The sequence below is a fragment of the Alosa pseudoharengus genome, unplaced genomic scaffold (assembly GCF_046254945.1).
Source record: "Alosa pseudoharengus isolate Yale_2024_CS ecotype anadromous, Long Island Sound unplaced genomic scaffold, YU_APseudo_1.1 YU_APseudo_1.1_scf_24, whole genome shotgun sequence".
In the NCBI taxonomy this organism is placed as follows: Eukaryota; Metazoa; Chordata; class Actinopteri; order Clupeiformes; family Clupeidae; genus Alosa; species Alosa pseudoharengus.
In genome coordinates, this window is record NW_027468689.1 from 21,394,454 (window position 1) to 21,421,953 (window position 27,500).

At 43.0% G+C, this 27,500-nt stretch overlaps 2 protein-coding genes across 4 annotated transcripts in view; one reads left to right on the plus strand and one right to left on the minus strand.

Annotated features, from left to right (window-relative positions):
- vps8 (VPS8 subunit of CORVET complex) overlaps positions 1 to 17,200 on the minus strand; it is a 93,588-nt gene extending 76,388 nt beyond the window's left edge. Inside the window, exons 1-19 of the mRNA XM_076303450.1 lie at positions 17,056 to 17,200; positions 16,655 to 16,723; positions 16,408 to 16,538; positions 16,077 to 16,173; positions 15,173 to 15,205; positions 15,011 to 15,065; positions 13,927 to 14,051; positions 13,306 to 13,392; positions 13,061 to 13,128; positions 11,913 to 12,066; positions 11,041 to 11,100; positions 8,838 to 8,945; positions 8,594 to 8,674; positions 7,456 to 7,626; positions 4,170 to 4,244; positions 3,062 to 3,097; positions 2,176 to 2,266; positions 1,476 to 1,522; positions 200 to 289 (exon numbers count right to left, since the gene is read on the minus strand). Of these exons, the coding sequence (XP_076159565.1) occupies positions 200 to 289; positions 1,476 to 1,522; positions 2,176 to 2,266; positions 3,062 to 3,097; positions 4,170 to 4,244; positions 7,456 to 7,626; positions 8,594 to 8,674; positions 8,838 to 8,945; positions 11,041 to 11,100; positions 11,913 to 12,066; positions 13,061 to 13,128; positions 13,306 to 13,392; positions 13,927 to 14,051; positions 15,011 to 15,065; positions 15,173 to 15,205; positions 16,077 to 16,173; positions 16,408 to 16,538; positions 16,655 to 16,723; positions 17,056 to 17,127 (1,650 nt within the window). The 5' untranslated portion in view covers positions 17,128 to 17,200. The remainder of the gene's footprint in view (positions 1 to 199; positions 290 to 1,475; positions 1,523 to 2,175; positions 2,267 to 3,061; positions 3,098 to 4,169; positions 4,245 to 7,455; positions 7,627 to 8,593; positions 8,675 to 8,837; positions 8,946 to 11,040; positions 11,101 to 11,912; positions 12,067 to 13,060; positions 13,129 to 13,305; positions 13,393 to 13,926; positions 14,052 to 15,010; positions 15,066 to 15,172; positions 15,206 to 16,076; positions 16,174 to 16,407; positions 16,539 to 16,654; positions 16,724 to 17,055) is intronic.
- A 288-nt stretch (positions 17,201 to 17,488) lies between these two features.
- Positions 17,489 to 27,500, plus strand: part of LOC143142517 (sentrin-specific protease 7-like) — a 22,402-nt gene continuing 12,390 nt past the window's right edge. For 2 of the 3 annotated variants that reach the window (XM_076303452.1, XM_076303453.1), the window contains exons 1-8: positions 17,489 to 17,578; positions 17,973 to 18,074; positions 18,787 to 18,896; positions 19,865 to 19,953; positions 21,075 to 21,235; positions 21,849 to 22,329; positions 25,110 to 25,195; positions 26,497 to 26,610. In XM_076303452.1, coding sequence (XP_076159567.1) covers positions 17,973 to 18,074; positions 18,787 to 18,896; positions 19,865 to 19,953; positions 21,075 to 21,235; positions 21,849 to 22,329; positions 25,110 to 25,195; positions 26,497 to 26,610 — 1,143 coding nt within the window. In that variant the 5' untranslated portion in view covers positions 17,489 to 17,578. The remainder of the gene's footprint in view (positions 17,579 to 17,972; positions 18,075 to 18,786; positions 18,897 to 19,864; positions 19,954 to 21,074; positions 21,236 to 21,848; positions 22,330 to 25,109; positions 25,196 to 26,496; positions 26,611 to 27,500) is intronic. The other variant, XM_076303454.1, reaches the window with a different exon arrangement.

A 27,500-nucleotide genomic window follows, 5' to 3' on the forward strand; every position in this document is an offset into this window, starting at 1 on the left:
ATGTACACTAACTTCCATACTGCATAGAAACAAAGTGTGTGCTGTCTTGACCCGTCTTGACATTTCTACTTGTGCTTTACTCAGAGTTCCAACTGTTTACATTTCTATTGTGGATACTCAGAGTTCCAGGAAGTATTATTTTTTGAAGGTGGGCTACACCTGACAAAAACAGCAGGGCTTTCTGGAGGAGGAGACATACCTGGAAGTGCTGTTCCATCACCTGGATCTTGCCCTGCTCTGGACATTTCTTCAGAGAGCGCTCTGCATACTGGAAAAGGATCTCCACCATCTAGATGTTAGAGAGCAGCCCAAGAGCAGCCCAGATAAGTTCATATAAAGTAGTGAGCTGTACAGGACTTTAAGTTAAGTTTAAGTTTTTTAAGTTTTTTAATTTAAGTTATATTCTATTGTCCTGTAGGATACTCCTGTAGGAAATGTGCCCTCTGCATTTTACCCATCCAGGGGTAGTGTACACACATACACACACACACACACATACATGGAGCAGTGAGCCCCCTAGAAGCACACATATACACCACACCACTTTAACAGTGCGGTTTACAAGAACAATTCCACAATCCCAATAAAACAACACACCCTAGACATGAGACCTTGACCAGCTCCTTCTCATTAACTATGAACCTGCAGGCCAAATTAATGAAACTGCACTCTATTCTCTGTCGAGGGAATCATCCCCAAGTGCTAGGCAGGAGCTATACTTATTGACACAAACTTTAATGCACAGAAAAAAATGATTATTTGAGCAATAATTTCAAATACCGTAGGTCCGTGTACAGGTACAGAAAATAACTTCCAGGGCTTATTGGCTTCTGATTTTAATGGGTTTCTAGTTATGACATGGAGTGACCATATTTAGGGCCTGCATATCTTAAGTTTGACATGCTTATTATTATGCCCATGACCCATGCCTAAACAATTACATTCATACATGTTGATAAGGGCTGAAACATTAATTGAAATGGGATTGAAATCACAATTTGAGCTAATGCAATTAGCCATTCACAAAGGCTGCAGATAATTATGCAGCTAGCGACTCTGACCCAATATCTCACATAAATGTTTTTTTTTTAAATTCATGCAGTCCTTGTGTGACAGACAGTCATGCTCATCAATCAGAGGTAACGTTCTCAAGCTAGCTCATCATAAGTGGCTCTTAAAGCTATATTTGGAAGTTATTTGCATATTCTCATTTTCATCCTTGGACTAGTAGATAGAGCAGTTCATATTTAGATGCTTCATCCCATGTTTTAAATGTATAGTGAATCTATATTGTATAGTGAATCTTGACTGAAGTTTGACTAATCTTGTAAATCAATTTGCAATCGCAATATCAGTAAGACCAATGCAAAATATTCTTAATTATGTAGTGAATGCTATGGGCACAATAAACTGGGACTAAAAGAAATTGAATGACAGAAAACAATATGGATAATGCACAAATACCAATCTCTCACCTTGTCAGCCACTACGCCTTTCCTCTTGGCGGGTTCCCCAAATAAACCTGAGAGTTTGGTGAGCAATGAGAGAAAGAAGAGAGAGAGAGAGAGAGAGAGCAGGGGGATGAGGAATGTGAGTCATGTCTGACACAGAGCACGAGTCAGACTCTTCAGTCATGCTAAGCAAAACTCTCCGTCACGCTCAAACATTTTCGTTTCATTAATTAGGCCTGGGAGCCTTTTATATGAAGCGGCATTTTTGCATTATTATTACGGTGGTCACGGTTAAATTCTTTTAGGAGGAAATTTTTTAAAGAGGATGATGATTTCTCTTTCTGCGTGGCTAGCTCAGCATGCCTAATCTCTGCTGGCGCCTCCAGTGAGGTGAAGCTTTGAATAGTTCCATTTTAATTCCCCTCATCAGAAACAATCATTAACAGAAGCATTTACAGTCCCTTTTTGCCAGCAACCTTTTCATCACAACTTCCCATTACAACTTCTCATCATCCTCGTCACTGAGATCACAACCACAACTAGACTGCAACTGCTTTGGATGTTACTGCTTCAAAAAGCTTTGAAAAAAAGTATAGACCAAATTAACACAATTGTATACAACAAACAAATTGTTTGATTATAAAGATACTACTTATTGCACCCACTGCCACTGTCACAACCTCTATCAAAACAGCACTGACAAGATCAATGGGCTGTCACTCACCCAGCACAGCTTTGGCAGTGCCCTCATGGAAGGACCAGGCCAGACCTAAAGCCTCCACAAACTTGTCCTGCTTCAGCAGGTGGTCCACCCTCTGGAGCAGCAGGCACCGGGCACAGATAGGCGTGCCAGCAGTGGCATGGACCGGAGGCAATTATCAACAGGCAAAGGCGTTTAGAGGTCACGGCATTACACTTTACACTGACATTTATTAATTTAGCAGACACTTTTACCCAATAACATTCAAGCTATAATGCAGCAGAGATCTTAGGTAAGAATAAATACGACTATGTAGAGGTCATCATAGGTAAGAATAAATACGACTATGTAGAGGTCATCATAGGTAAGAATAAATACTACTATGTAGAGGTCATCATAGGTAAGAATAAATATGACTATGTAGAGGTCATCATAGGTAAGAATAAATACTACTATGTAGAGGTCATCATAGGTAAGAATAAATATGACTATGTAGAGGTCATCATAGGTAAGAATAAATACTACTATGTAGAGGTCATCATAGGTAAGAATAAATATGACTATGTAGAGGTCATCATAGGTAAGAATAAATACTACTATGTAGAGGTCATCATAGGTAAGAATAAATATGACTATGTAGAGGTCATCATAGGTAAGAATAAATACTACTATGTAGAGGTCATCATAGGTAAGAATAAATACTACTATGTAGAGGTAACAATACATACTAAAACAATAGTACAGCACTTTGGAAGCACTTTGGAAGTTGAACGATAGAAATGGCAAAAGACTTTTCTAGGTCAGGGGTTAAAGAGGAAAAACTTCTATTATTGTCTGTATGTTGGTGTGCAATATGAAGTGTTCTTATGTATTTGAGCACAGCAACACTGCACTGGCTCCGATAACATACCTCCCTCCAGTTCCTTAAGGTCATGATGTGGACGGACTGGGGAGGAGGAAAACAAGCATAAACAAACAAACAAACAAACAAACAAGCAAAGGGTATACAGTACATTTACAAATTGCAATTAAACACGTAGGCCTAAAACTTCACATAAAACTTGGGCTAACGCATGCCTGTAGGTCCACTCTATCACTAAGGTCATTATTGCCATTCTGGCAGGGGCTGGACACGAGCCAGGTTTCCAGAGAAACTTCACAGCACATTGCTGTGGCTCTCCCTATACCCATTAACAACCCCTGTGAAGGTGAAATGTGTGTGTGTGTGTGTGTGTGTGTGTGTGTGTGTGTGTGTGTGTGTGTGTGTGTGTGTGTGTGTGTGAGTAGAGTTGACCGAGGACTTGGGGTGTGTGTGGTGCCAGCTCATAATCACCCTGCTGCCCTTCTGTAAACACCTCCTAATGGATGACGGGGTGCAGGCCCAGTGTGGCGGCCTCTTTCGATTACTCAAACATTTCCTCTCTTGCCCTCTCCCTCTCACACACACACAACACAAACACACACACAAACACACACACACACACAAACAAACACACCGGTATATATACACACACACACACACACACACACACACACACACACACACACACACACACACACACACACACACACACACACACACACACACACACACACGGCCTCATTCATATCAGGTAGTTGCAGGGTCTGTCTGAAACTCTTCCCTGCATCTCTCCTCCATCTCTCACTCGTTCCCTTTCCTCTCCCTCTCCACTTCCTCCTCCATTCCCTATTTCAGCTTTTGGCTGGAGTTGAAATAGCAGGAGGTGCGCTTCCCCACTTCCAAGAATCTTGATGCATTTTGTTGGCGTGCTTTGATGCTTGATTAGGATAATAACATTGGAGCACGCCAGCTTTGTCATGTAGGTGTACAAGATCATCTGCCAGAACACATTTCCGCTGAAGATAAACAAGCTCTGTGTGTATGTGTGAGTGTGTGTGTGTGTGTGTGTACAGTATGTGTGTGTGTATGTGTGATGAGCCTATGAACACCCTGCTGGAGTGTTTTTCACATCACCGCCACGGAGGAATGGAATTACCTTGGTTCCCAGGTAGACGACTTGGCCTCCGTAGCTGCACACAGACTGGTAGCAAGCCTTCTCCCCAACAAGGGCCTACAGGGCGGAAGAGGAGATTAGAAACCTCTCACAGAGGGTGAACCACACCGCCAGGCAGGGGGAAGAGGGGTGGATGAAACTGGCCTGGAACAACTGACTGGACTGCAGTGCTACAGCTCTGAATGGATTCGCAATGGAATATCTTAGTGAGGCAATTGCTCAAAGCTTACAACAACCAAAGGCCACACAGACCATTACAATTACACAGTCTGACTGCAGAGGTTCTGTCATGTTTCTGGGTAAGGAAGGTTGGACACAGGTCTCACCAGAGTCAATTTCAGGGCTTTCAGGGCGGTCTATTACAAGTGTCTGGGAAAGGAAGGTTGGACACAGGTCTCACCAGGGTCAGGGTGACCTTGTTACTGTTTTGCTATTGCATTGTCAATTGTTGATACACAGATGTATAAAATCAAGCACCTAGTCATGCAGTCTGCATTTACAAACATTTGTGAAAGAATGGTTCATTCTGAAGAGCTCAGTGAATTATAGAGGGGTAGGGTGCAAAAAGCAAGGTCCATAAAGACATGTTTGGGTGAGTTTGGTATGGACGACACTGACTGGCTGGCACAGAGCCCTTACCTCCACCCTATCAAACACTTTTGTAATGAACTAACGGCAATTGCAAGCCAGCCAGATCTCACATATGCTCTTCTGGATGAATGGGCAAACAATCCCAGACACACTCTCCTGTGGAAAACCTTCCAAGGAAGCGTGTTTTACTGTAGCTATCGTATGCCTGTAGATTTAGAATTGGATGTCGTAAAAGTTCCTGAAGGTGTAATAACCTAAGGTGCATTAAAAATCGCAAACATAGGCAAACGTTCACAAACATTTGCAAACAATTTTCTGTTTTCCTTGAGTTTTCTGCAAAAGTGTGTGAACACTCCCCTAGTATCCACAGTCCACAGTTTGAAGAGGTAGTTCTCCGTGAACATGTTGGGAGTTGGACGAAGAGGAATGTTAACACAAAATCGTTCAAATGCATCTGTTCATAAAAACATGTTCGCCTGCACGTTCGCCTCTGTTCAAGGAATTTGAACACACCTCAGGTGTCCTAAGACGTTTGTCCAAGTAGTGTATCTCTTGTGTGCAGTTCTACTGAGGCTCTGATCCAATGTCCTATATTCACTTGCTATGCTGATCTTTCATACTTCATCACTGACAATAGGGCTTTGCACACCGCCTGGCCTGCACCTACAGTGCTCAGGCCATAATAGCCGGCTTCAGAACGTCGAACCAAAGCGAGTGCGGGTGCTAACTGGTGCCACTTGGGGGCTATATTGGTGCTACTGGCCCCTGATTTCTGGCCCACCCTAAACGCTGGGCCACTTGGTGCTAGAGCCGGGCTAGGGGTGGGGTCAAGGTGAAGGCGGGGTCAACCCGTTGTTGTGTGTGAAGTCGAGAAACATGATAGAATGGAATGGCTATGAAAGCACAGCAGTATTTGCTAGTACACCGAGTTTAGAGATAGCGGTTACGTTCGTATTAAAGATGTTTGCCTGTCAGTAGGCTAACTCTGTCCAGAGGTCGCCATGTAGCACAGTAGGCTAAAATTAAAAGTGAACTTATGAGTTAATTAACATAGACAAGCGTCCCACTAAATTATTCCTGCCAGTGTGTTTTATGCTATCGATAGTGTGGAATAGTAGGCTACTTAAAGAACTATCATAAAAGCTCCAATTTCAGTTTCAGCCCCTTTCGTTCAGAAATTCTAAAATAAAGATGTTTTTTAATACTTCAAAATAACATTTGATAAATGAACCTTACATTTTCCAGTAGCCATTCTTTCACACAAACTCGCATCACAGACGTATGTCACCACCCATTTGGAGGTGCAAACTATCGGATTTTTGGTTATTTAACCATAAGTTAACTTTAACAGGCATTTTACTTTGGATAGACAATAGAAATACATCATAGGAGTGATTGACGTCAAAAAATCTAGACTGGAGTAACTCAACATTTGACACCTCCGATATGTTTAGTGTTCTAAAGACGTTAAAAAGCCTGTTATCGTTACAAAATTGATAGCCAAGGAGCCAGAAGTGAACACATATATCTATGACTGTAAAAACTGTGCCTTCATTTTACAACTGAACACGAGAAAAAACTTTTATAAGGCAATTCCACGGAAAATGGACTTTTTGTCACATCCATAACGCCAGTGAAATGCCTTGGCATTTGTATGATGTTAATGATAACATACATTTTTTGTGCATTTTTTCTCATGTACATTCTTCAGCCAAAAATAGCAAATGCTCAAATTTCATGTAATAATTCACATCATACCATACCATCACATTTTATTGGTGTTATGGATGTTACAAAAACATAATTTTCCATGGAATTGCCCTATAACCCTTGAGCCAGCTCCTTACTATTGTGATCTCAATGGCAATGCAGCGTTTGTTTGCACCTCCAAAAGTATTGCGTACCTGGTTACCTCCCAAAAAACGCCCTTAAACGCCCAGAAATACCCGTATGTTTGTGTGAAATAGATGTGTAGATTTGAACAAAGTCTGGTTTGGTTCCTAGCAGGAGCATCTACTGCCTTCAAAATCATATTTTCTTTACTGTGCAGCGTGCGCTCTGAGTTTGGTGCGGTGGGTGGCCACTCACGCGGCACATCTTTGTGAAATCAAAATTCCACCAGAGCTCCAAGCGGATTTGTACACGCAGCCTTACAACACTGTTAAATGTAATTTATGGTACATAGCTCATTTAGATACACGTATGTTGTGTGTGCTTGCGTTTTTAAGAATCCGCTGTCTTGGTTTGTACAGTATAGAAATGAATAGGCTATTAAGTGACATACTGTACACGTAAAAGGACAGAAATAGGTGACTGACTTCGATAGCATAGGCTACAGTATAGGAAAGAGATATGCAACTTTCTGCTTACCCTGTTTGAAAATGGGTGGTATTGGTGACGTTTTCACAAGAAAGGGCGTGTCGAGGTGTAATGCGGACATGCTAATGGCCTGAACACAAACGTGTCAGGGTCATGAGGCTTGTAGCCTGGGCTAATGTCACCAGGTGGCCCCTCAAATTACCCTAGCCTGGCCTGGCTCGACGGTCTGAAGCCGGCTATTTAATAATCCTTACAGAGACAATAGAGCTTTGCACACTGCCTTGCCTGCACCTACGGTGCTCGGGCCCTAATAATCCTTACATGATGGCCACGACTGAGTGGATCTCACTGCACTCACCAGAGCCTGGCTCACGTTGCCCCCAGTGGCCAGGGACTTGAAGTGGCTGCTGTTGTACACCAACTGCACTTCGGCCAGGTCCACCGTCTCCAGCTCCTCCTGACTGGGCCGGTCCACCACATGCAGCTTCTCCACACTGTCCACCACCACCAGCGTCCGAGAGTTGATCCACTGAGAAACGGAAATGAGAAGAGGGAGGGAGTGAAAGAGAGAGAGAGAGAGAGAGAGAGAGAGAGAGAGAGAGAGAGAGAGAGAGAGAGAGAGAGAGAGAGAGAGAGAGAGAGAGAGAGAGACAGAGAGAGAATGAGCAGAGGCAAGATGGAGGTAGAGAGTGAAGTAGATAGTAAAAGTAAGTAGTGATGGAATAAGAGATTATATTTCACTTCCTCTTCCTCCACACCTTAAACTGCTTTCTATAATGACTGTATAACTGTTTGAGCTTAGCTAAGCTCCCAACTGTGTGAAAAGGTGTAGGGACAGATCAAAAATGCAAACAGAATCTTCAAACCAACTGTGTGAAAAGGTGTAGGGACAGATCAAAAATGCAAACAGAATCTTCAAAAACAAAAGAAAGAGGACTCTGATCTTTAAAAAAGCAAACCACAGAGCAAATCCAGTTCTAAATTCTTCTTGGGAATAACAGCAGGCTGAGTTCCTTCAAATTTGTGCAAGTAAAATACCACTGACTCAGAGATGGTGAGTATTACCCTAAAGGTAATACAGCTCAGCTGACATTCAAGAGAGAAAAACATTCTGAGGAAATTGGCAGGGACATAGACAAACAATTGTTTATTGTGGATGTGAGATGATTCAGACAATCAGGCCTGTTCTTAAATGTTAATGTCTAAGGAACTAATTCCAATTTGCAAAATACAGTACAGTTGCAAGCGCCTGTGTCTGGTACTCAGCCTGGAGCACCTAAGGTGCTTGGGCTCTAATAATCCTTACAGAGACAATAGGGCTATGCACACCGCCTGGTCTGCACCTACGGTGCTCGGGCCCTAAATAAAGGTCCTGTAGAACTTGACTAAGATGGGACCAGCGGAGGAGTATAAGTATGGTATAAGTTGCAGAGTGTGTACCAAAGAGTTACATGATTTAGCTACATTCTAAAGACATCTACATGGCTGAAACTTACACTCAGGCTGATGACATCACAGTTTAGATGGAGCTGCCGCTGTTTGATGACATGGATAGTTCCAGACTCATCTTTTTTCACCTGAAGCAGGGAACCAAAGCATCCTACAGTTACACCAACTCATTCTATTTTTTATATACCGTACTGTCATTTTTATTAACTATATAATAAGAAAACAAGACAATGTGAGACACAAAATGTCACTGAATAAATGTACAATTTTTCAAGAACTTCAAGAACTTACAAGCAGGAAATGGATTGTGTCACCTCTGCAGAAAGCCAGGACGGGATTGACAGCTTTCTGCACAGAGACAAACTGCCAGGCTAGCTGGGGCACGCTAGCCGGATCCGTCTGCAAGAGAACCACCAGGCAGCTTTCAATCAACCAACAGTTCACACTCAGCAGCAAATGCCCTATTACAGTAGCTACACAGCCAAAAAATCAACTTAGAGGTTAGCACAGTGAGTAACTCCTTGGTAGCATTATTCATTCATGCCTTCATGCCCTGGCTCTATTCATGTGAATGTAAACACAAACCGATCAGAAGCACAATGCTGTACTTTTGCTTCACTTTAAAAAAAATAAATAAACATGACATCCTACCAAATGCTGCAGTGTTTTTATTCTCTTTCTCTTGGGAATAGAGCCATATCACAAGCCGTGTGTTCAACCTTACTGTACTACTGCAGCTAAATGCTTATGCAAGCAGTCATCTTAGTACTTTGACTAGAAAGGGAAAGGGATGGCATGAATAGGGAAGTAAGCTAGAGAAGGACAAGATAAAGGGAGAGGGCACACTGGATGAAACAAGAGAGAGACTGTAATTGTAATAAAGTGTAGAGGTTGATCCTCAAGGACACTCAGCTTTGTGTCAACTGAATGACTGACTTGAAAGCAGTTTGCTGTGCAGCTCTAGCACAAACTAAAGTATTAGATAGATAGATAGATAGATAGATAGATAGATAGATAGATACTTTATTGATCCCCATAGGGAAATTCAAGGTCTCAGTAGCATACAGACATCACACACAACATTCACTAACAGCAGAAAAAGTAATTAAAAGTATATAATATAAAAAACACAACTAAGCAATAAGGACAGTAAGATAAAGAATATACTAAAATACAAATTATACTAAATAACACTAAATCTAAATCAAGTCTAAAAACAGTATCTACATAGTGGGTGATTAATCATGAGGCGCTTGCAATGACTGCAGGAACTGAGCCTGTGATTCTCTGTGCATAGTAAGGTAAGGTGCTCTGTGTGAGTGAGTGTCATGGTGATGGTGCAAATGAGTAAGTCCAACAGTGCAACAGTGCAAGAATAAAGTCTAGAGACCAGCCATATGGACAACCACCATATGGACATATAAGAGAGTAGGCAAGGTAATATAAGGTAAGGTAAGGTAAGGTAAGGTACATCAAAGTCCACTAACAATTTATTCATATGATCTATATATTCAGGTGTGACAATATGCAAGGAAACAAGTGACAGATTCATTTAGATTCACATATAATAAGTTAGTATATATATATATATATATATATATATATATACGATTAGTGATTAGTATATATATATATATGATCATGTGAATTTAGATGGTCAAGACTCCAAAGGACCCTGAAATGTTCTTGTGTAGAGACTGCACTAGCACTTGCTACAATTCTGTTGCCTTTGCGGCGCCCACCGTCAACTAGCATGTACACTGTAGGCTACATGCTGCAGCTAGCTCAATATGCGGATGTAAAGGTGCAGGCAAACATTGCAGTGCTAGCTTAGCAGTTTTTACACTACTCATATTCACCAAAGACAGGAAGCAATCTACTTCCAATCAAAAATATGTTTGATAATAAGTTGCAAATGTCACTGGTATTGTCAGTCCTGGGTCTTTTGGTTGTGGGAGAAAGCAAGAGGTGGAAAAGAGGCAAAAGCTAATAACCAGGATTGTATCTCCTTATGGGAATATCTGATGATGTTCTGATCTGATCTGATGATCCACTGTGCTTCTTAGCAAGCTAAACATCCAGTCAGAGCAAACCTTTTTCCTACGGCTCCAATGCCGATTCAACATGTCAAATCGGCATAAACAAGTCGATGGAGGTCTGTCAGAGTTGGTGGTGGTTAATGCACCAAACTGATTGGAGCTACAATCTACCGACCAGACGCTATCAGACGTCCTACTGTTGACTCGGTGTGCGACGGCTTCAGTGTTCTTTACTAGTGCACGGCTGGCTGTAAGTACTTCAGAAGTGTTTGGCTGGCAAACAATCATCAAAAGGTTGAGAGCTTTACTAACAGAACCTTAATCGGAATGTTGTGAAATGATAAGTGGCAGTGACAGCTTAAATCTCTGCCCTTCTGTAAGTCAGAGGTATACTGTCTAAAATAATCACCAAAATATATTTTCTAAATCTGACAGATAACAGAGTGCTTTAGTACCTTGCCATAGGGAAAAGTCATCCACACCTTCAGGGATGGTTTTAGTCCAATCACCAATATCTAAAGCGAGGTAGAAAAAAGGGACGAAGAAAGACAGACAGTGAGATAAATAAATATTGTTCATCTCAGTTTAGAGATTGCTACAATGTACCGCAATATTTTGTGTTCAGGTCACATAACAGCTATTTCAGAGCGATCTGCCCAAGGGCACAGAGGCTGGACAAAATGAATCCTAAACCGCATAAGCCTGGCTTACAGTTGGGCGTTGGAACAGAGAGGGAGCATGGGACTCCTAGATACTTACTTTTACACCACTGTTGGAAATTTTTTCCATGGCAGTGTAAGGAAATTGCAATCCAAACAACAGCATATCAAGAAATTACAGCAGAGGGCTGTAAGTTTTACTGTGTTATTGTGGATAGCTGCTGTTTATTGGCTTTTATTGCTTTTGCTGCTTTATCACTACCAGCCAGGGACTTTATCCCACACACTGGTATCTGTGACAAATAAGACCCATTAAGTGTGTGTGTGTGGCGGCAGGAGAAACTGAGTTACTGTCCTCAGAGCAGCCTACTACACACCTACTCAAACACACAGTGCGAGACTCAGTAGTGTTATAAGGTATGAGTCAGGGGTGTCGACATAGCTGTTTGTTTTAAGGATCTCTACGCATTTAATTTAACAGTTAATTGTCTCTGAAAATTGTTTGTTGATGAATGTTGAAATTCATCAACATTCATCAAAACATCATGAACTTATCCATTTCTACGTCTCATTTACTCTGAAAACACATCAATACTGTAAACCAATGAACTGTGAGGGAAGTCAGGTTTGCCAGTGGTTTTTGAGGTGGAGGAGGGCCAGGCGGTAACCTTGGTGAGGGAGGCCATGGCCAGCAGGGAGTACTGGGTGATGGGGTGGTCTTTGAGCTCAGGGCCCGCGTGTAGGGGCTCCACACAGCACACCTCTCCCTTGGAGCCGCTGAACAGACAGCGGGAGTCACAGGTGCGCATGCCCATCACCCTCCTGGAAGGCAGCAAGAGAGGGAGGGATGGAGAGGGGAGATGGAGAGATGGAGGGAGAGAGAGAAGGAAAGAGAGAGAGATGGAGGGAGAGAAAGAGAGGGAGGGAGAGAGAGAGAGAGAGAGAGGGATAGAGAAGGGAGAGAGAAATTGAGGGAAAGAGGGAGGGATAGAGGGGGAGAGAGAGGGGGTGGAGAGATAGGGAGAGGAGAGAGAGGTATATGGAGGGGGAGAGTGATATATAGGGAGAGAGGCAGGGATAAGGGTAAGAGGGGGACAAAGAAAGGAAGAGATAGAGAGAAAAAACAAGAGTGTTATTTGTACCTAACCCAACTTGACACTAAAGATGCACACACACCCTGAGCCAGCAGGAGACACCTTGACGCAAGTCAAATGAAACATGAAAAGGAAAAATGGGAAACTGTCAGCACAAAATGGTTCTCATATTGTTCCCTACTCTCTGCTATTAGGCTCAGGTGAGACAGTTTCATTTGCCATGACACAGCCAGTAAGATTGGTCACAGTCATCCAACACCATATTCACCCCACACAAAGCAGTGAATGTCCTCACAATGTCATTTAGTGTAGGGTAGCTGACAGGTAATGCTATTTACCAGGAACCCCAAGTCTGCTCTGTTTCCAATCACTGGTATCTTGATTGGACTAGAGATTGCTTTCTGTCGCCTAGCGATGAATAGCCACAAACCCAGCACAATCCAGTTTAATCCAAACAGCTTCACTGTAAAGGTGTAGAGGTATAGAAAATTGGCTGATGGGAGAATATATCAGTATGCCAATCTAAACAAGGCACAGGTTGCCAACAGGTTATAGACGGATACTGTCCTCTAGTGGTGGAAAACAGCACAGCAATGCAAGAGCATAGACTTCTGTTTGGCTTTTTCTAAGAGGAGTGACAATGACAGCATTATATTGTAATAGATGGTTGTATGGAAACATTTAACACAAATAATGATCAAATAATGTCAGTAACTGCTTACCGGAATGACAGTTCAAACACAGAGCCACCACTGTCATTACATACAGCCAACGCTGGATGATCGGTGAACTGAAACAAAGACAAAAGGGGATTTAAGATGATATGTTAAAATGTAGTTTGACTTTTAAGTGCATAGAGTCTACTTTGTACCATATCAGAACCCAATGATCAGAGCACATTGGCATAACTGAATAAATTGGCATACTTAATACTAATTCTGACTGGCCAAAATGTTTTCAGTCTTACCTTCACATGTAAAATGGCTGTTCCAGGTGGATGAGCATCTGTGATTGTTCTAAGGAGCTTCCCATTGGCTAAGTCCCACATTGTAATCTGAAAATATATGAACATCAGATTGAACATCAAACAATGGACTGAACATCAAACAATCCATTTGTGGCCTTCCCACACAAAGCACAGTTGCACATTCAAAATGCAGGACTCTGCATTTTGCACATTTGAATCAATAACAGCTGATCATTGTCATAAAGCATTTGCATTCATATGTGCTGTCATAAATGCAGTATTTGCTGGAAGTGAAGTTGTCTGTGGGACAGAGAGCAAGAAAGAGAAAGAGAGAGAGAGTAAAAGGGAGAAGAAAGAAAGATAGAGAGAGAGAGTAAAGAAGAGAGGAAAGAAAGATAGAGAGAGAGAGATTTAGAGAGATTTCAGATTCAAAGAGATTTAGTTGTCATATACACAGTTATAAGAGAGGTATGAAATGTATAACAGGTAATGAAATGTAAATGAGAGAGACAGAGAGACAGACAGAGAGAGAGAGAAAGAGAAAGAGAGAGAGAGAGAGAGAGAGAGAGAGAGAGAGAGAGAGAGAGAGAGAGAGAGAGAAAGAGAGAGAGATCAACACACCTGTCCCTTGGCAAAGCCACAAAGTAGACGGGTGCAGTCATGGTTAATGCTGAGGGCAGACACGGCTCCGTACTCTGCTCCCGTTGCCGTGGTTCCTAAGCACAGCCGTAGCGCCTGGTTCTGGTCTAAAAAAAGGATTCGTGCACACGACTCAGACGCAATGCATTCTGGAATTTCTGAGAGAGTTTTTGTTTTGTCCCTAAACCCCACAAAAAGAGAAAATGGAGGCCAACAAAACCACCAACCACCATAAGTATGGCAGCACGTTTATGATACACTCCATATTTCTGCTCTATATGTAAAACAATAAATGGAAACCAATGAAGAACAAAGATGGAAATGACAAAACAAATACCATGCTCTCTGCAAACCAACATCCTCTAACAACAAACCTTAACCTCATTAATTTCCAAATGACGAACAAAAGGAAAGAAAGTTCATATATTGTAACCACAAGCTCATGCTTATTTAAAGGCTTTTGGGGGTTAGACAGCTACAGTATATACAGCTATGTCTACAGGCATGCGACAGCAACAGTTTGCAATGCCACATCCCAAAGAGACACAGAACAGCAGAGAGCTATTTATGGCATGTTACCTTTTCCTGGTCATCCAGCCCAGGTCAAAAGCCAAGGCAGAGAAACAGTCCAAGAACAACATTGAGTAAAATACTGGCACACAGGCATCACTGTTCATACAAGGTTAATTGAACTAAGCAACCAGTACAGTGTAATAGTCATGCTAATAAAACATCAAACTGTACTTCTAGATTAAAGGAAAACGTCTTTCTTCTCAGACCTGCTACTGAGATTAACCATTATCTAAGGTTTGCATGTTTATAACTGTGCGGAGCACCCAAGTGTTAGTTAGCTAAAACACACCATACCTAACATACAGTATTTTGAATGGATACATGCAGTTACATGTTCTGACAAAAAAAACTCCTAAAAAAACATGAATTTAATCTATATACCACATGCACATCTTTGTAAAGTGTTCAACACTTATCAACCTACATAAAATATTAGTGGTTAAACAGCATGCATCTATAATCAAGTTGTCTCAAATAAATGAGTGATGCCTACCGAACACCAGCGCCAGACCATGTGATGTCCCAACAGCAATAACACTTGAGACAGTCTAATGAAAGATACAAAAAACTGTGAAAAATGGTGAATAAACACCATACACATCAAACCTTAACATTTTAAACTCAAAGTGTGACTCATAAGCACATTGATACTCACTATAGCTGTGGGCAAGCCGGCATCTACTTTGTCCTGCAGGGAGTAGGGAGAGAGGAATACAAATTAGGGGTCCGCAGCACATTGTCAGAGGGTCCCTGACAAAGTTTGCTACAAAATATGAAATTGTCTTATATGGCGAAAAATGCTACAGTATCAGTATTTGCCCAATTGATCTGCTGATATGTTACATCAATACGTCAAAACACTTTACTATTAATTAACCGCCAACAAAATGAAATTATGTGAAGCAACCTATGTGTTCAACACAATGGGCCTACATTTGACAAAGAAACAACAATCCTTTAAAAAAGGCTATACAGCTACATGATTAACTTAGGTTTTATGTGTTGCGATTATGAGGGGTCCTTGGAGAATTTTCCACTCCATGAGGGCTCCCCGGCCCACAAAAGTTTGAGAACCCCTGAATTAGGGGATAATAATATTGTCATTACTAGCTTAATAATAAATGCATTACACTTAACTGATGAGTTTGGAAGGGAAGGGATCAGAAGGGATCCTTTTTTTAATTTATTTAATTTTTTTAAAAAAGTGCATTTCGATAACCTTTTTAAAATGCAGTCTGCAATTTGGTTTTGGTTTCAGGAAAGGTTATTATATGGTCATTAGAACTGAATAGCCCATAAAATCACACTTCTCCCTTGTGGACTCCTGAAGCACAATGTCGATAGGCTGGATTTGTTTGTCTCACCCTGGCCATTAACAGGGCCAGGAACAAGTGCCAGGCTTAAAGATGGTGGAGTGACGATTCTGGATAACGTCTGGTTTATTGATATTTGAAACAAACACCAAACAAAACACCAGAATCCCCCCTTCCCCTTTAGTCAACATAGCCAGTGAATTGTCAGCAGAAAAACAAATATAAAGGTAACCATAAGAGACTCACAGCAGCAGACACCATCTGAGCCGAGATTCCCTTAAGGATGCTGTGTCTGATAACTGAGCCATGGACGGTTGTGTTCATCTCTATAGTTTTCTTTCTCCTGCAAAAACACAATGCAGTTGATGCACTTAAGAGTAACAGGGCTTGAACACACATACTTTGTTCAACAATTTTTAAATGGTCACATCACTACTTTCAAGAAATGCCCATGATTCACCAAGGTAAAACAATCCAAGCAGTTTTGTGACTTCAAAATCCTTCAGTACAACTGGTTGCGCTACCAGTGTTCAGAGTGTGTTGAGTTGCACTTTGGGGACAGGTCAGGTGCACTAACCTCTTCAGGTGTGTGCGATCTCCACTGTCAGAGCTGGCAAGGGAGGAGGTCTCACAGGAATGCGTGTCAATGTTTTCGGTGTTAAGAAGACATGTGTCCTCCAAGATGAATGGTTCATCCTCATCTTCAGGCTAGGAAAAAAGACATGCCAGTTACAGCAAGGACTAGGCTACACGGTGGTTCGGGGTGTATTATATCATAATAGGCCTGCAATTATTTCTTTCCACAGAGAATAATAGCTACTGACCTCATTCAAGATGCTCTCAAGTGTTGGAGGAGTATCCACTTGTGGGATGTCAAACTCTTTATCATCAATCTGAAATGAAAAAAAAAATGGCAATGCACACTTTATGTGGGCCTATAGGCTGTGACGCTTACTTCTGAATGCGCACTGTTGTAATATTAAGGAGTAACAGAAATAACGCACATGACAGCTGGGTGGATGTAGGCTAGGCTATGCCAAAGACACGCAGTGTCTGGCAAGATAGTGGCACGAGTAAGCTAACATACCAGGCTATCACGGAAAGCCAGTACAACGTACAGCCCGGGGTTTTAGATGCATTTTAATGTAGTAGGCAGTGCAACAAAGTAAACAGTAGGCAGCAATGAGAAGGAGAAGACAACTGCGATCATGTCAGGATCTCTCACCGCATCTATTTCCATTAAATTGAGTTGTGAAGAGGCAGAAACCAAGCTGCGCGCGTCCGGCGACTCAGACATTTTAAAAAACACAAAACTGTATTAAAATAAATAAATCAACACATATTCGGCACATCTGATCGCCCCACCAACATCCTCAATTTGGCGGAAATGTCGTAATACACAAATAGTACGTAAGAGTCTAAGCGATTCAGCTTTCCGTGCAGTCATGCGTCTTGATATGAATATTGAACATTGGATATACTAGAGCGGAGCCAATTGCGTTGTGGGTCTCTTTTTTTTACAATTAACCATGTTCACACGTATAGTTTTTTTTATACGCTTGGTGTCGTCATTATGTTTTGTTGTAGGAAACCGACCTTTTATTTTGGTAGCATTAACCTCATGGCTCTGACGTACCGGAAACTTTCTGAACTTCTAACAGGAAGTAAGAGGAAACTGTCAACACAACTGATTACATATGATTTCTTTTTAGCTGATATGACGACAAAATGTAAAATCACCTGCAAAGGTAATGCAAATAACTTGTTGTCCTTCTTATACGTGGGCTAGTCAGGCATGTTCCGACAAGGCACCCTTTACACTTTCATGCAATGAGCAACGTTTCATTAACGTTAGCTAACGTTAGATGCTACCTTCGATCGATCATTGTGTTGCAAAAAACTAACGTTTACGGTAAACTAGTCTCAGCTAACTAACATTAACGTTAGCTGTAATAGCTGGAGCTAGCTTGGTTGAGTTGTGTCCTCAGTATAGTCTAATAGCCAAGGTACCGTTTACTATATAACCCTAGATTCTTATATTCTGATATGCCAGTGTCGATGTCAGTAAGTAAAAATCAGGCTAGGCCTGAAATAGTGAGTGTCACGTGATGTGCATGCTTAACTGTGTACATTGGTCTTTAGATGGAAACTCCTTTTAGAATCCCCAAGATCAGACAGCCGTCAGACAGCAATATCCATTCGCAGTCACCTTTGAGATATCTCAATGACGACACGCCGTGTAAGGTAAAACGAGAGTTCTGCTACCAAAACATTGGATTGTTATCAGCAGTGTTGTACTGAAAAGCTGAGCAGCTAAATGCTATACTACTACATGTTTTACAAGGTGTCTCTTTATGTATGTGACAAATAAAATCCTTGTATCCCTTTATCATTATCCTTGTATCACAGAAATGCATGAGCCTTCTCAGCTGCATTCTATCCATGAGTGCTGTAAAGGTGATGATACATGGGGCAACGTTTTGAGCAATGTTACTAGGCAACTACATAACCAGTTCCATGTGTTCTGATTTTAATCATGAACAGTTGCCTACTGATGACTAAAGTTCTGCAGAAAAATAAATAGTTGCTCAATATCAGAGGGTGCCAGAACCATAATACTCGGGGAACATTACCCAGCAGCATTGCTCAAGAAGTTGTCATGTGTGTCATCAGCTTATGAGACTGTAGATCTCTACCAACAGTACAGGTGGTTTGCGTGTCAGATATTTAAAGGATCTGCTGTCTTTAAAAAATAATTACAGCTAAGATGAAGATGTTAATCTTTGTGCATTGTTCCTTATTCCGTTTTCCTGTCAGTAAACTCAGCTGATGATACTGTACATTAAAGATGCACCACCCAGTGAATGAAATAGACTTGCTTTTTTGTTGTGCAATGTTTATATTTAAGTTGTTTTCACACATGTGCCTAATCGATTCTTATGTCTGCACTCTGAAGTCATCCTGGACATCCACAAGACATGCCAGTAAATGGAACCAAGACTCACAAAGTCTCATGAGTGGAAATACCCAGAAACCAAAGAGCCAAATGAATGGAGGAGCTGACAGGTAACAACGTCTGACTGGGAGGAAGTGGTTGTGGTATTAGAGACAAAGTAGATCTGACCATCACCTGTGTTTACCATAAAAGTAGATCTGACCATCACCTGTGTTTACCATAATATGGGAAAACATGGAAAGTGTAGGTCAGCAGACTAATGTGAGGAATGTACATTGTTGTTTATGGTTTCTTGTGTATGTTGTCTATGTCGTCTACACAGAGCAGCGCAAGGCGTTCAGCTAACCCCAGTCTATCCCATCTACCCACCTTACTGTATAACTTCCCCTGTCTCCACTTCTGTCTTACACACACACACATACTATACTGTACACACACACACACAAACATACCACATACACACTCGAACACACACACACACACACACACACACAAACATGTTTAGAGTGTAAACAATAGGTTGATTACAGGATAAATGATAGTGAGCCTCCAACCTCGAGAACTTCCAAACCTCTCCAGCAGATGGCATAGGTTAGCCATGTAACATAAGCTCATTCATATTATATCAGATGAGGTATGACCATTGTGCAGAGTTGAGTGTTCTTGCAACTCACTACCAACTGGAATATTAGTAAAAAAAAAAAACTTTATTAGCCTTTTTTTGTTTGAAATGTAACTGTACATTACAGTGACCTGCATGAGTCTTGTAATTCCAAAGTAGTAACCTAGCATGATCCCTCTCTACAGATGTTCCTCAGTACAGTTAGCTTGTTCATATATGCAAACACCCACTGTATATAATACTGTAATAATACTGTTCAGATATGCCCTGTTATATGGTCATAGTGGCTATTTGACAGTTAATTTACAGTATCTGATGTTTACTGCTTACTGATACACTGGTCCATAAGTTTGTGTATGTATTATATTGCATCTTTAATATTAGTGTCCCTGCACCATTTTTCTCCATGTGGACATAAATAAATGGTTAAAATGTGTGCGTGTGTGTGCCCTCTAGGTGGCGCCCAAAGCGAGCATCTGACTCACTGTGCCATGAGGATAGTCAGCGGTTTGTTGGTGACTCTCCTCGGCCACAAAGATTCCAAGGTAATGGCACTGTGCCCCCACACAATGGAACAATGGTTCTTCTCCCTAGGGTTTGGACCATTTAGCTCAATGTTCTTTGGAGTTAGGCACAAAAAGGCGTTGTAGTGCCATACAGTACAATGTAAATGGCAATGTACCATCCATATACTGTAGATCAACATTCAAAACACATGTAGATAAATCATACATAAACAGTGAAAAGTTAATATGAAACTTTTGGTGAATTGACCTTTGCACTGTCCCCGGCCCCAACACCTAAATGGTCTGTTGTCACCTCTTGTAGTGATGGCATATGTGTCAGCATTTGAGTGATGACAGAATGCACCCCGTGTAGAATTACAGCACCAGCAGTGAGGGATGTAGATTTTCCCAAGTGAGAGAAATAGTGAGGATGGGCAAGTTCTCAAGTGCAAGTCAAATAAACCATGGCCTGATGCCTGCTCCTGATTAGCAAATGGCTAATGAAGGGAAACTCTGCCCCATTTGGGACTGAAGCTTTCCCTCCATTTGTGCTTATAATGACTATTTTTCCTCTTAAAGTTGTTGGCTTGCGCTGTGCCCTCGCTCTTGCCGTGGGGCTACGAGTTTAACATCAAGCAGCTGTTCCCATGTCTGACCCTCCCTTGATGTGCTCTACATTGTGTTGGAAAGGACCGGCATTTTCCTGGCTTCATATCTGAGATAAATAAACAAATGCTTAACTTTATGGACCCGTTAAAAATGGCCGGCTGCACTCTTGTGCTCTGTCTTTTGCTCGCTTCCCCTCTCCCGTTACTCGCCACCCTCTCCCTGAGGCCATGCACCTCATTTATAAAGACTAACCTTTTTTTTTAATCTCGATCAGGTTATTTTGAGATGGTTTGGATTAGCATTGAGATAATGTCTGGGATAACACCATTATGTCCCAGTCACTGGGTCAGTCGGGTTTATCTGCTCCACCGCCGCTCCCTAATGCAACCTAGACAGAACCTGTAATGTGACTGACCACTTCTGTGTTGACTGAAGTGAATCAGTTTCTGACATGATGGTTGAGCCCCAGCAAATTATAAGTTCCTTTACATTTGCCCCTTTTCCTGCTTGAGAGGTGCATTACCCTTGTACACCTGTGTCTGATCTTGTAGGTAATGGCGGTGTAGGGAAGAGGAAGTCTCCGGATTCTGAGGAGGAGGAGGAGTTCTCATGGACCAAAACGCCAGTGAAGCAGAGACCAAAATCTCCAGACAGAGATACGCCGCTGAGAGAGGACGGCAGCAGAGGCCTTAATGGGGGCCAAGCAGCAGAGGTACGTTCTGACGCACAGTATCAAACAGCATGGTGCCTCCCAATCAGCAGTCCTTTCGTAGAGGCACTAAACAGTGTGGGTCACTATTGGTCATTTCGTTGTGTGTGTGAAGCAGGTTGGTCAGTTCTGCCCCTGGAGCTCCCCAGTTCTGTTTACCCTCAATTTCTTCCTGTTCAAAAAGCACCTGACTGATGATGTTAGTCGGAATTAGCTCAGCTTGTTCAGCTTACCAGAGGTGCTACTGATGGTTTCAGTCTAGTATTCAGAGCAGGGAAAGATGAACAACGCGTACTCTAGGGGCGTCCCAGAAGCAGGATTGAGAGTCAGTAGTGGAAGACAAAGGATGACATCTCAGCTGATGATCTCATAGTTTCATGTACCACATTGGTTGCCTGGAATTTACCACTTACGTAGAGTCTTGGTTTGCCTACTGAGAACAGAAATGCGATGCAGCTGTTGGCTAACAGTCATTGTGTTTACTATGCAGAGTGCTTTAGTCATTTCTTACATTTGTGCGACCAAAGGGAGTTAGAGGAGAGGATTCCCTCTGTCATGATCTGTTATTATTAATGCCCTGTTGAAATCCTGTGGTGTTCTCTTCTCTTGTGGGCAGAATGGCTCGTGGCACAAAAAGAATGGCGAGGGCCAGGGGAAACCACCTACCCCGACAACGCACAGAAACAGCCCCCCGTGCCCCCCCAAGCGGAGCGCTGAGGCCGCGGTAGTGGCAGACACACCAGAGAAGACCCCGCTGGAACGACCGCAGCCGAGTTCAGTGAAGGGGGGCGGCTCTTCCTCTTCCTCACCCTCAGGGTACCAGGCCAAATGGAGGGACCAGGTGAAATGTCCCACACCAGAGAAGACCCCGCTGGAACGACCGCAGCCGAGTTCAGTGAAGGGGGGCTCTTCCTCCTCTTCCTCACCCTCAGGGTACCAGGCCAAATGGAGGGACCAGGTGAAATGTCCCAGCAGGCCTCCACTCCGAGTCCCTCCGAAGAACCCTTACGATGAGGACATGAAGAGGCTAATGCGGCCCCGCTGTCTCCGCACCTACTCCAGGAAGCCCAAACCAAAACCGGGGCCCATAGAACCTAGTAAGTCTTATATTCTCTTGGTGGGTGCATTACTTTGTTTACACGTTTTTAAACTGGTTATCCTCAGCACACAGTCGCACAAAGAGATCGTCTTCATTTGGCTTTCTTTTTCCATGACTAACGTTCACTGTTGTGCAATGGCATCCTGAAATGCATTTCGCCCTGAGGCGTCGTGAAATTTGCAAACCAGAGCGAGTCCTTTTCGGCCAGCGTCTAAATTGAATATCCGCAGTACTAATGAGATCATTAACGAGTAAACAGTGTTGTCTGCGCGTTTCCCGTATGGGAGGCCGGTTACGTAATCTCCTCGCCGTTCCCTTTTGGAAACTGGAACAGGGCCAGAGCTGGAGTGGTAGCTAGTGGTGTGGTGTGTCCTAGAAATGTGTGTGTGTTTGTGTGTGTGTGTGTGTGTGTGTGTGTGTGTGTGTGTGTGTGTGTGTGTGTGTGTGTGTGTGTGTGTGTGTGTGTGTGTGTGTGTGCCAGTGTCAGTGTCAGCAGGGCGCCGCCGGTGCCGAGTTCCCAGTAGAGTCGAAAGAGAAATCGATGCTTGCAATCTCATATCCTGCAAAAGTCCCCGCCAGTTCCTTTCAGCCATTTCTGCCCTTTCTTTCTCTTTTTTCAGTGTTCCTCTCTCTCAGGCCTCTTTCTCTCTGACTTCTGAACTCATTGTCCACTTTTTTTTTTTGTGTGTCAGTTGACTCACTTTTTCTCGCACCCTGTCTGGTTCCCAGTTTTGAACGTTTCTAAGTCGGCTTTCGTTTTCTTCTGCATTTGTTTTTTTTCCCTTTCCTCTTCACTTCTCGTTTTGCTGACTCTCTCTCTCAGCCCGTCTGTGTTTACGCTTCCCAGAATTCCGCGTGATTGCTCACTAATGACAACAGGAGCCTCTGTGATGGCGCCACGGCGACCACCTTTCCTAAAACAAGTTAGGGGAAAAGCAGAGGAGGTGGGGTGGGAGGGAGTAACGCCGGCAGTGTCTAATATTTCTCATAAGCCGTTATTTCCATAACAAGACATTTTTCGTCTTTTTCGCGGCAACGAGTGGTTGATGAGACAGCAGTTTCTCTGTTCATTAAATTTTGGTGCCTCTTCACGAGCCTCTCTGCCTGCCCAGAGAGCCATGATCCGCAGCAGTGGAGCCGCTCTGAAATGAGTGGCTGGTCTTCACACTTCAGCACAGTCTAATGGCCGAGGGCTCAGCGTAAAAAGGCTGGGCAAAACAACAAGGAAGGGGGGAGGGGGGGGGGGGTTATGGGGAGAAAAGTTGGAGAGTGGGAGATGGAAAATAAGGGAATGGGAGAAATAAGGAGGGAGGTATGGAGATAAGAGAGAGAGAGACGGAGAGAGAGAGACAGAGAGAGAGAGACAGAGACTGGGATGGGGGAGGACTGTGGGTCAAATCCAGGTTGACGTGCGTCAGCACTCAGTAACTGGACAGCTAGCTGACAACCCGTTTCTCAAAGAGCTCGGCTATTCCCAGAGTCGGCCTGGTCAGCGTGGCTGGGCTGCTCAAACCAGGCCAAGCCAGGGGCCTTCCTCCCTTGCCCAGATTACCCCCCCACCCCCCTATCCCCAAAGCTGCCCCCTCTAAGCCTGTTAGCCACGTGGACGCTGAAGCCAGGCTCAGCCAATCCCTCTCCAGCCAATCCACTTTTCAGCCAATCCCCTTCCAGCTAATCTCCTTCCAGTCAGTGCCCCCTCCTCCTCTTCCGTCTCCAATGGGGAAACCATGTGACTTTTTAGCAGTCCAGTTCATCGGACACCACATCCGGCTCCCAGTGCCAAGTGGTCAACTTGGAGCTGAAAATTGGCCTCAGGTCAACTGCTTGACTAATTTAAGGAGGTGCGTCATACATACCTACAGACATACAGACATTTTTCCATATCTCTCTGAAAACGTCTTTAGCTCTTCTCTCCTTTTTGGCTTTCTCCTTGATGACCTCTTCCTTTCAAAATGTTTCCTGCTCTCTTCTATATGAGACCTTTTGTCTTTCTAATTAAACTGTCTCCTCACGTGAAGGTCACAACCCCCACGTCCGGCAGGAAGTGGCTTCTCATCCGATTTTCTCCACCCCACCTCACCACCCCACCCTGCCCTGCTGAAAGGGACAGTGTTCTTTCTCACCCCAGTACTTTCCCCAGGCTCAGGGCCACAGGCCACGGGGCACTTAACTGTTAATACCAGTCACTGACTGGAAGCCAACAGGTTTGCCAGTAAAGGAGAGTCTTTCAGACCAGGAACCAGAGGCCTCTAGTGAGATTACGCTGTGGCCTCCAGCCACCCCGATGCAGCCTTCACTGGTGCTGTCACTTGAGTCGCAACCCCCACACGCACTCTATCCATAGAGGGTTTGGCACTGGGAAGAAGTGTCCACATCTGTTGTGTTGAGCCATATGACTGTGCGGCGCAGCAAGTTACTCATGCTAGTGTTCGTTAAAGAGATCAGTTCGTTCATCCTGCCATTCAGATGGCTGCGGTGTGTTTGTTGATGTCTTTCGAACTGCACTAGCAGTGCACAGAAAGGCGATTTTTTTTTTGTAATGTCATGTTTCCGGATATTAAATTAGTGAGTGAATTACTGAAAAACTGTTTTGAATGAAAATGTTTGCCTGTGTGTTTGTTTTCTTGTACCAACATGTGGTTTCTGTGATGCTAATACTCGATGCTTGCTGCCTTTGGCTTGCAGCTGTGCGATTGCAACATTCAGGCCTCTGTGTTAAGCTCTCCCCTCTCTTTTTTGTGGTTCTCTCTCTTTTTCTTTGTCTCTCTCTTGTCTTAGTTGTTCTCTCCAGTGATGATGAAAAAGGTGATGAAGACGACAATGACATGAGCCTGAGACGAAGCTCTCAGAACCAGACGGAACCGGTAGGTGAACCTATCCTCATAGAAGACACAACAAGGGAAATAATCAACACAAATGGTAGTGTCATTCAAGAGGCCATGTTTCAATAACAGACCGTTTGGCAGGATGCAAATATTTTTAGTTGCACCTAGTAACATAACTGAAGGTAGTGATTGTTTTATTGTTTTATACATACTTTATTGTTGACCATGTTAGCTATAAACGCAACAGTTGACGATTTCCTTTGCCACTGATTTCATTACACCAAGTAGTGATTTCACAGAAGTTTGGACACTTGCACACTTTTAGCACTCACACATATACACGTCATGCATGTGCATCTCACACCACCACATTGGTGTTCGTAAATAAATACTTGCATGGATCGGTATGCATGCTCTGTTTTCATACACTCACACATACACACATGGGTGTGGGTATTTGTGGGCAGAGTGGTCAATGTGGATAAAGTGTGTGTGTGTGTGAGGTCCATGTAACCCAGAGCCCATAGTGTTGATGAGATTGCACAGCCAACTCTCAAATATACCCCCCCCCCCCCCCCCCCACACACACACACACACACACACACACAGTTCAGAGCATGCCTGTGGCGAACACCCTGTTGTGTGTGAATTGTAATAGAACAAGGAGCTTTTAGAGAAACATGACATGGATTCCATTTGTTTATTAGTGATGCTGTCCAAAACACCCTGTTGTGTTTGTGAGGGAAGTAGGGTCATTTCAGGGGACTTTTATTTTTGTGCAGCTCCTTACCAAAGGATTATAGTTAGTTGCAGTATCTATAACAAGTGAATGGGAATCTTGTTATCCTTTGTTATGCAATGGTGTTGTAGATTATCTGACTAATACTGTCTACTAATTATTAATCAGATTATGTCTTTGTAATGTAGACAACTTGCACATTGGTTGTTGTAGCCTTGTTCAAAGACAATCCCAGTTACCACAGGCCTTTGGACATTCTTGTGTTTTATTCTTCAATTTGGGTGTATGTGTTACTTATGTCATTCATTTTGTCAAACAGAAATGAAAGCAATTATAGTATGTTGGTAAAACAGTATGCCTAATATTGCAATGTGCTGTATATCTGCCATTTGCCTTCCGTCACAATATACAGTTAACAATATGTGCCAAGAATGCTAAAGATTAGACTCTACAGTCTTAGGCATTTGTTTTAATTATAGTCTATGGTTTGACATGGTCGTGAATTGTGTGTAATTGATTATTAATGAGTTAACTAATGAACTAATGAATTAATTAGTAATGAGTAAACTTTTTTTTTTTATCTGTCCACCTCTTCCTTCAGTCTGCAGCAGGAAAGAGCTCGGCCGGACTTCAGGAGGTGCCCTCTGTGATGGAGCTGCCCTTCGCTGAGCTGCACATGGGCAGCCTGAGGGCCCAGAGTAGCGGTGCCATCATGGTGAGCGTGAGAGGCTAGCTAGCGTCCTCTATCATAATTACGGCTCTCAAGTCACATTCCTGTGCAAGCCATGAGTATTGGGTTGAGCACAAGAGCAAACTGGAGTGCCCAGTCAGAGATCCTGGTGACAGAGGGTGGAGGATATGACCTCAACAGCACCGTTAGCGTTTTTATACAGACTCTAAATGAACGTTGGAGTAAACATTGGTTTGCGCACGTGGATCGTCATAATGGCCCGAGAGAAACTGCGCCTGCAATGGCATTTACAGCAGACATAAAAGCTAATGGGGCAGGAGCGCTGTGGTAAAAGAAGACATAATGTTGAGCCAGTGCTTATATCATAGTGAGAGTATATACGTACTGTAAATACTAATGAGATGAGTTAGATTATGCAGCAGAGACCAGCAAGAAATACGACTATATGAGCTAATATGAATGTCAGTCAGGTATTAACCACAGGTGTGTGTGTGTGTGTGTGTGTGTGTGTGTGTGTGTGTGTGTGTGTGTGTGTGTGTTTGTGTTTGTATTTGTGTGTGTTTTGTGTGTGTGTGTGTGTGTGTGCTTGTGAGTTTCCACATGTGTTTCATATCTCAATGAAGAAGATATCCAGCCTACGCATCTTACATGCATAAAGTAAACGTTTGGTCCAGTCCTTTTCTCTTTCCATTGCTTCGCTCCAGTCTTTCCCTCGTTCAGTGTTTCAGCACTGGCCAATCTCACATCTCTTTTAGTCTCTGTGTGTCTTAATAAAGTACATCTGGTTCTCCCAAAAGCTGTTGAATCCCTCCCGATGTGTAATTTCAAAAATCCATGCACAGACACACACACACACACACACACACACACACACACACACACAAACAACAAACACACACACGCTTTGCAGATGT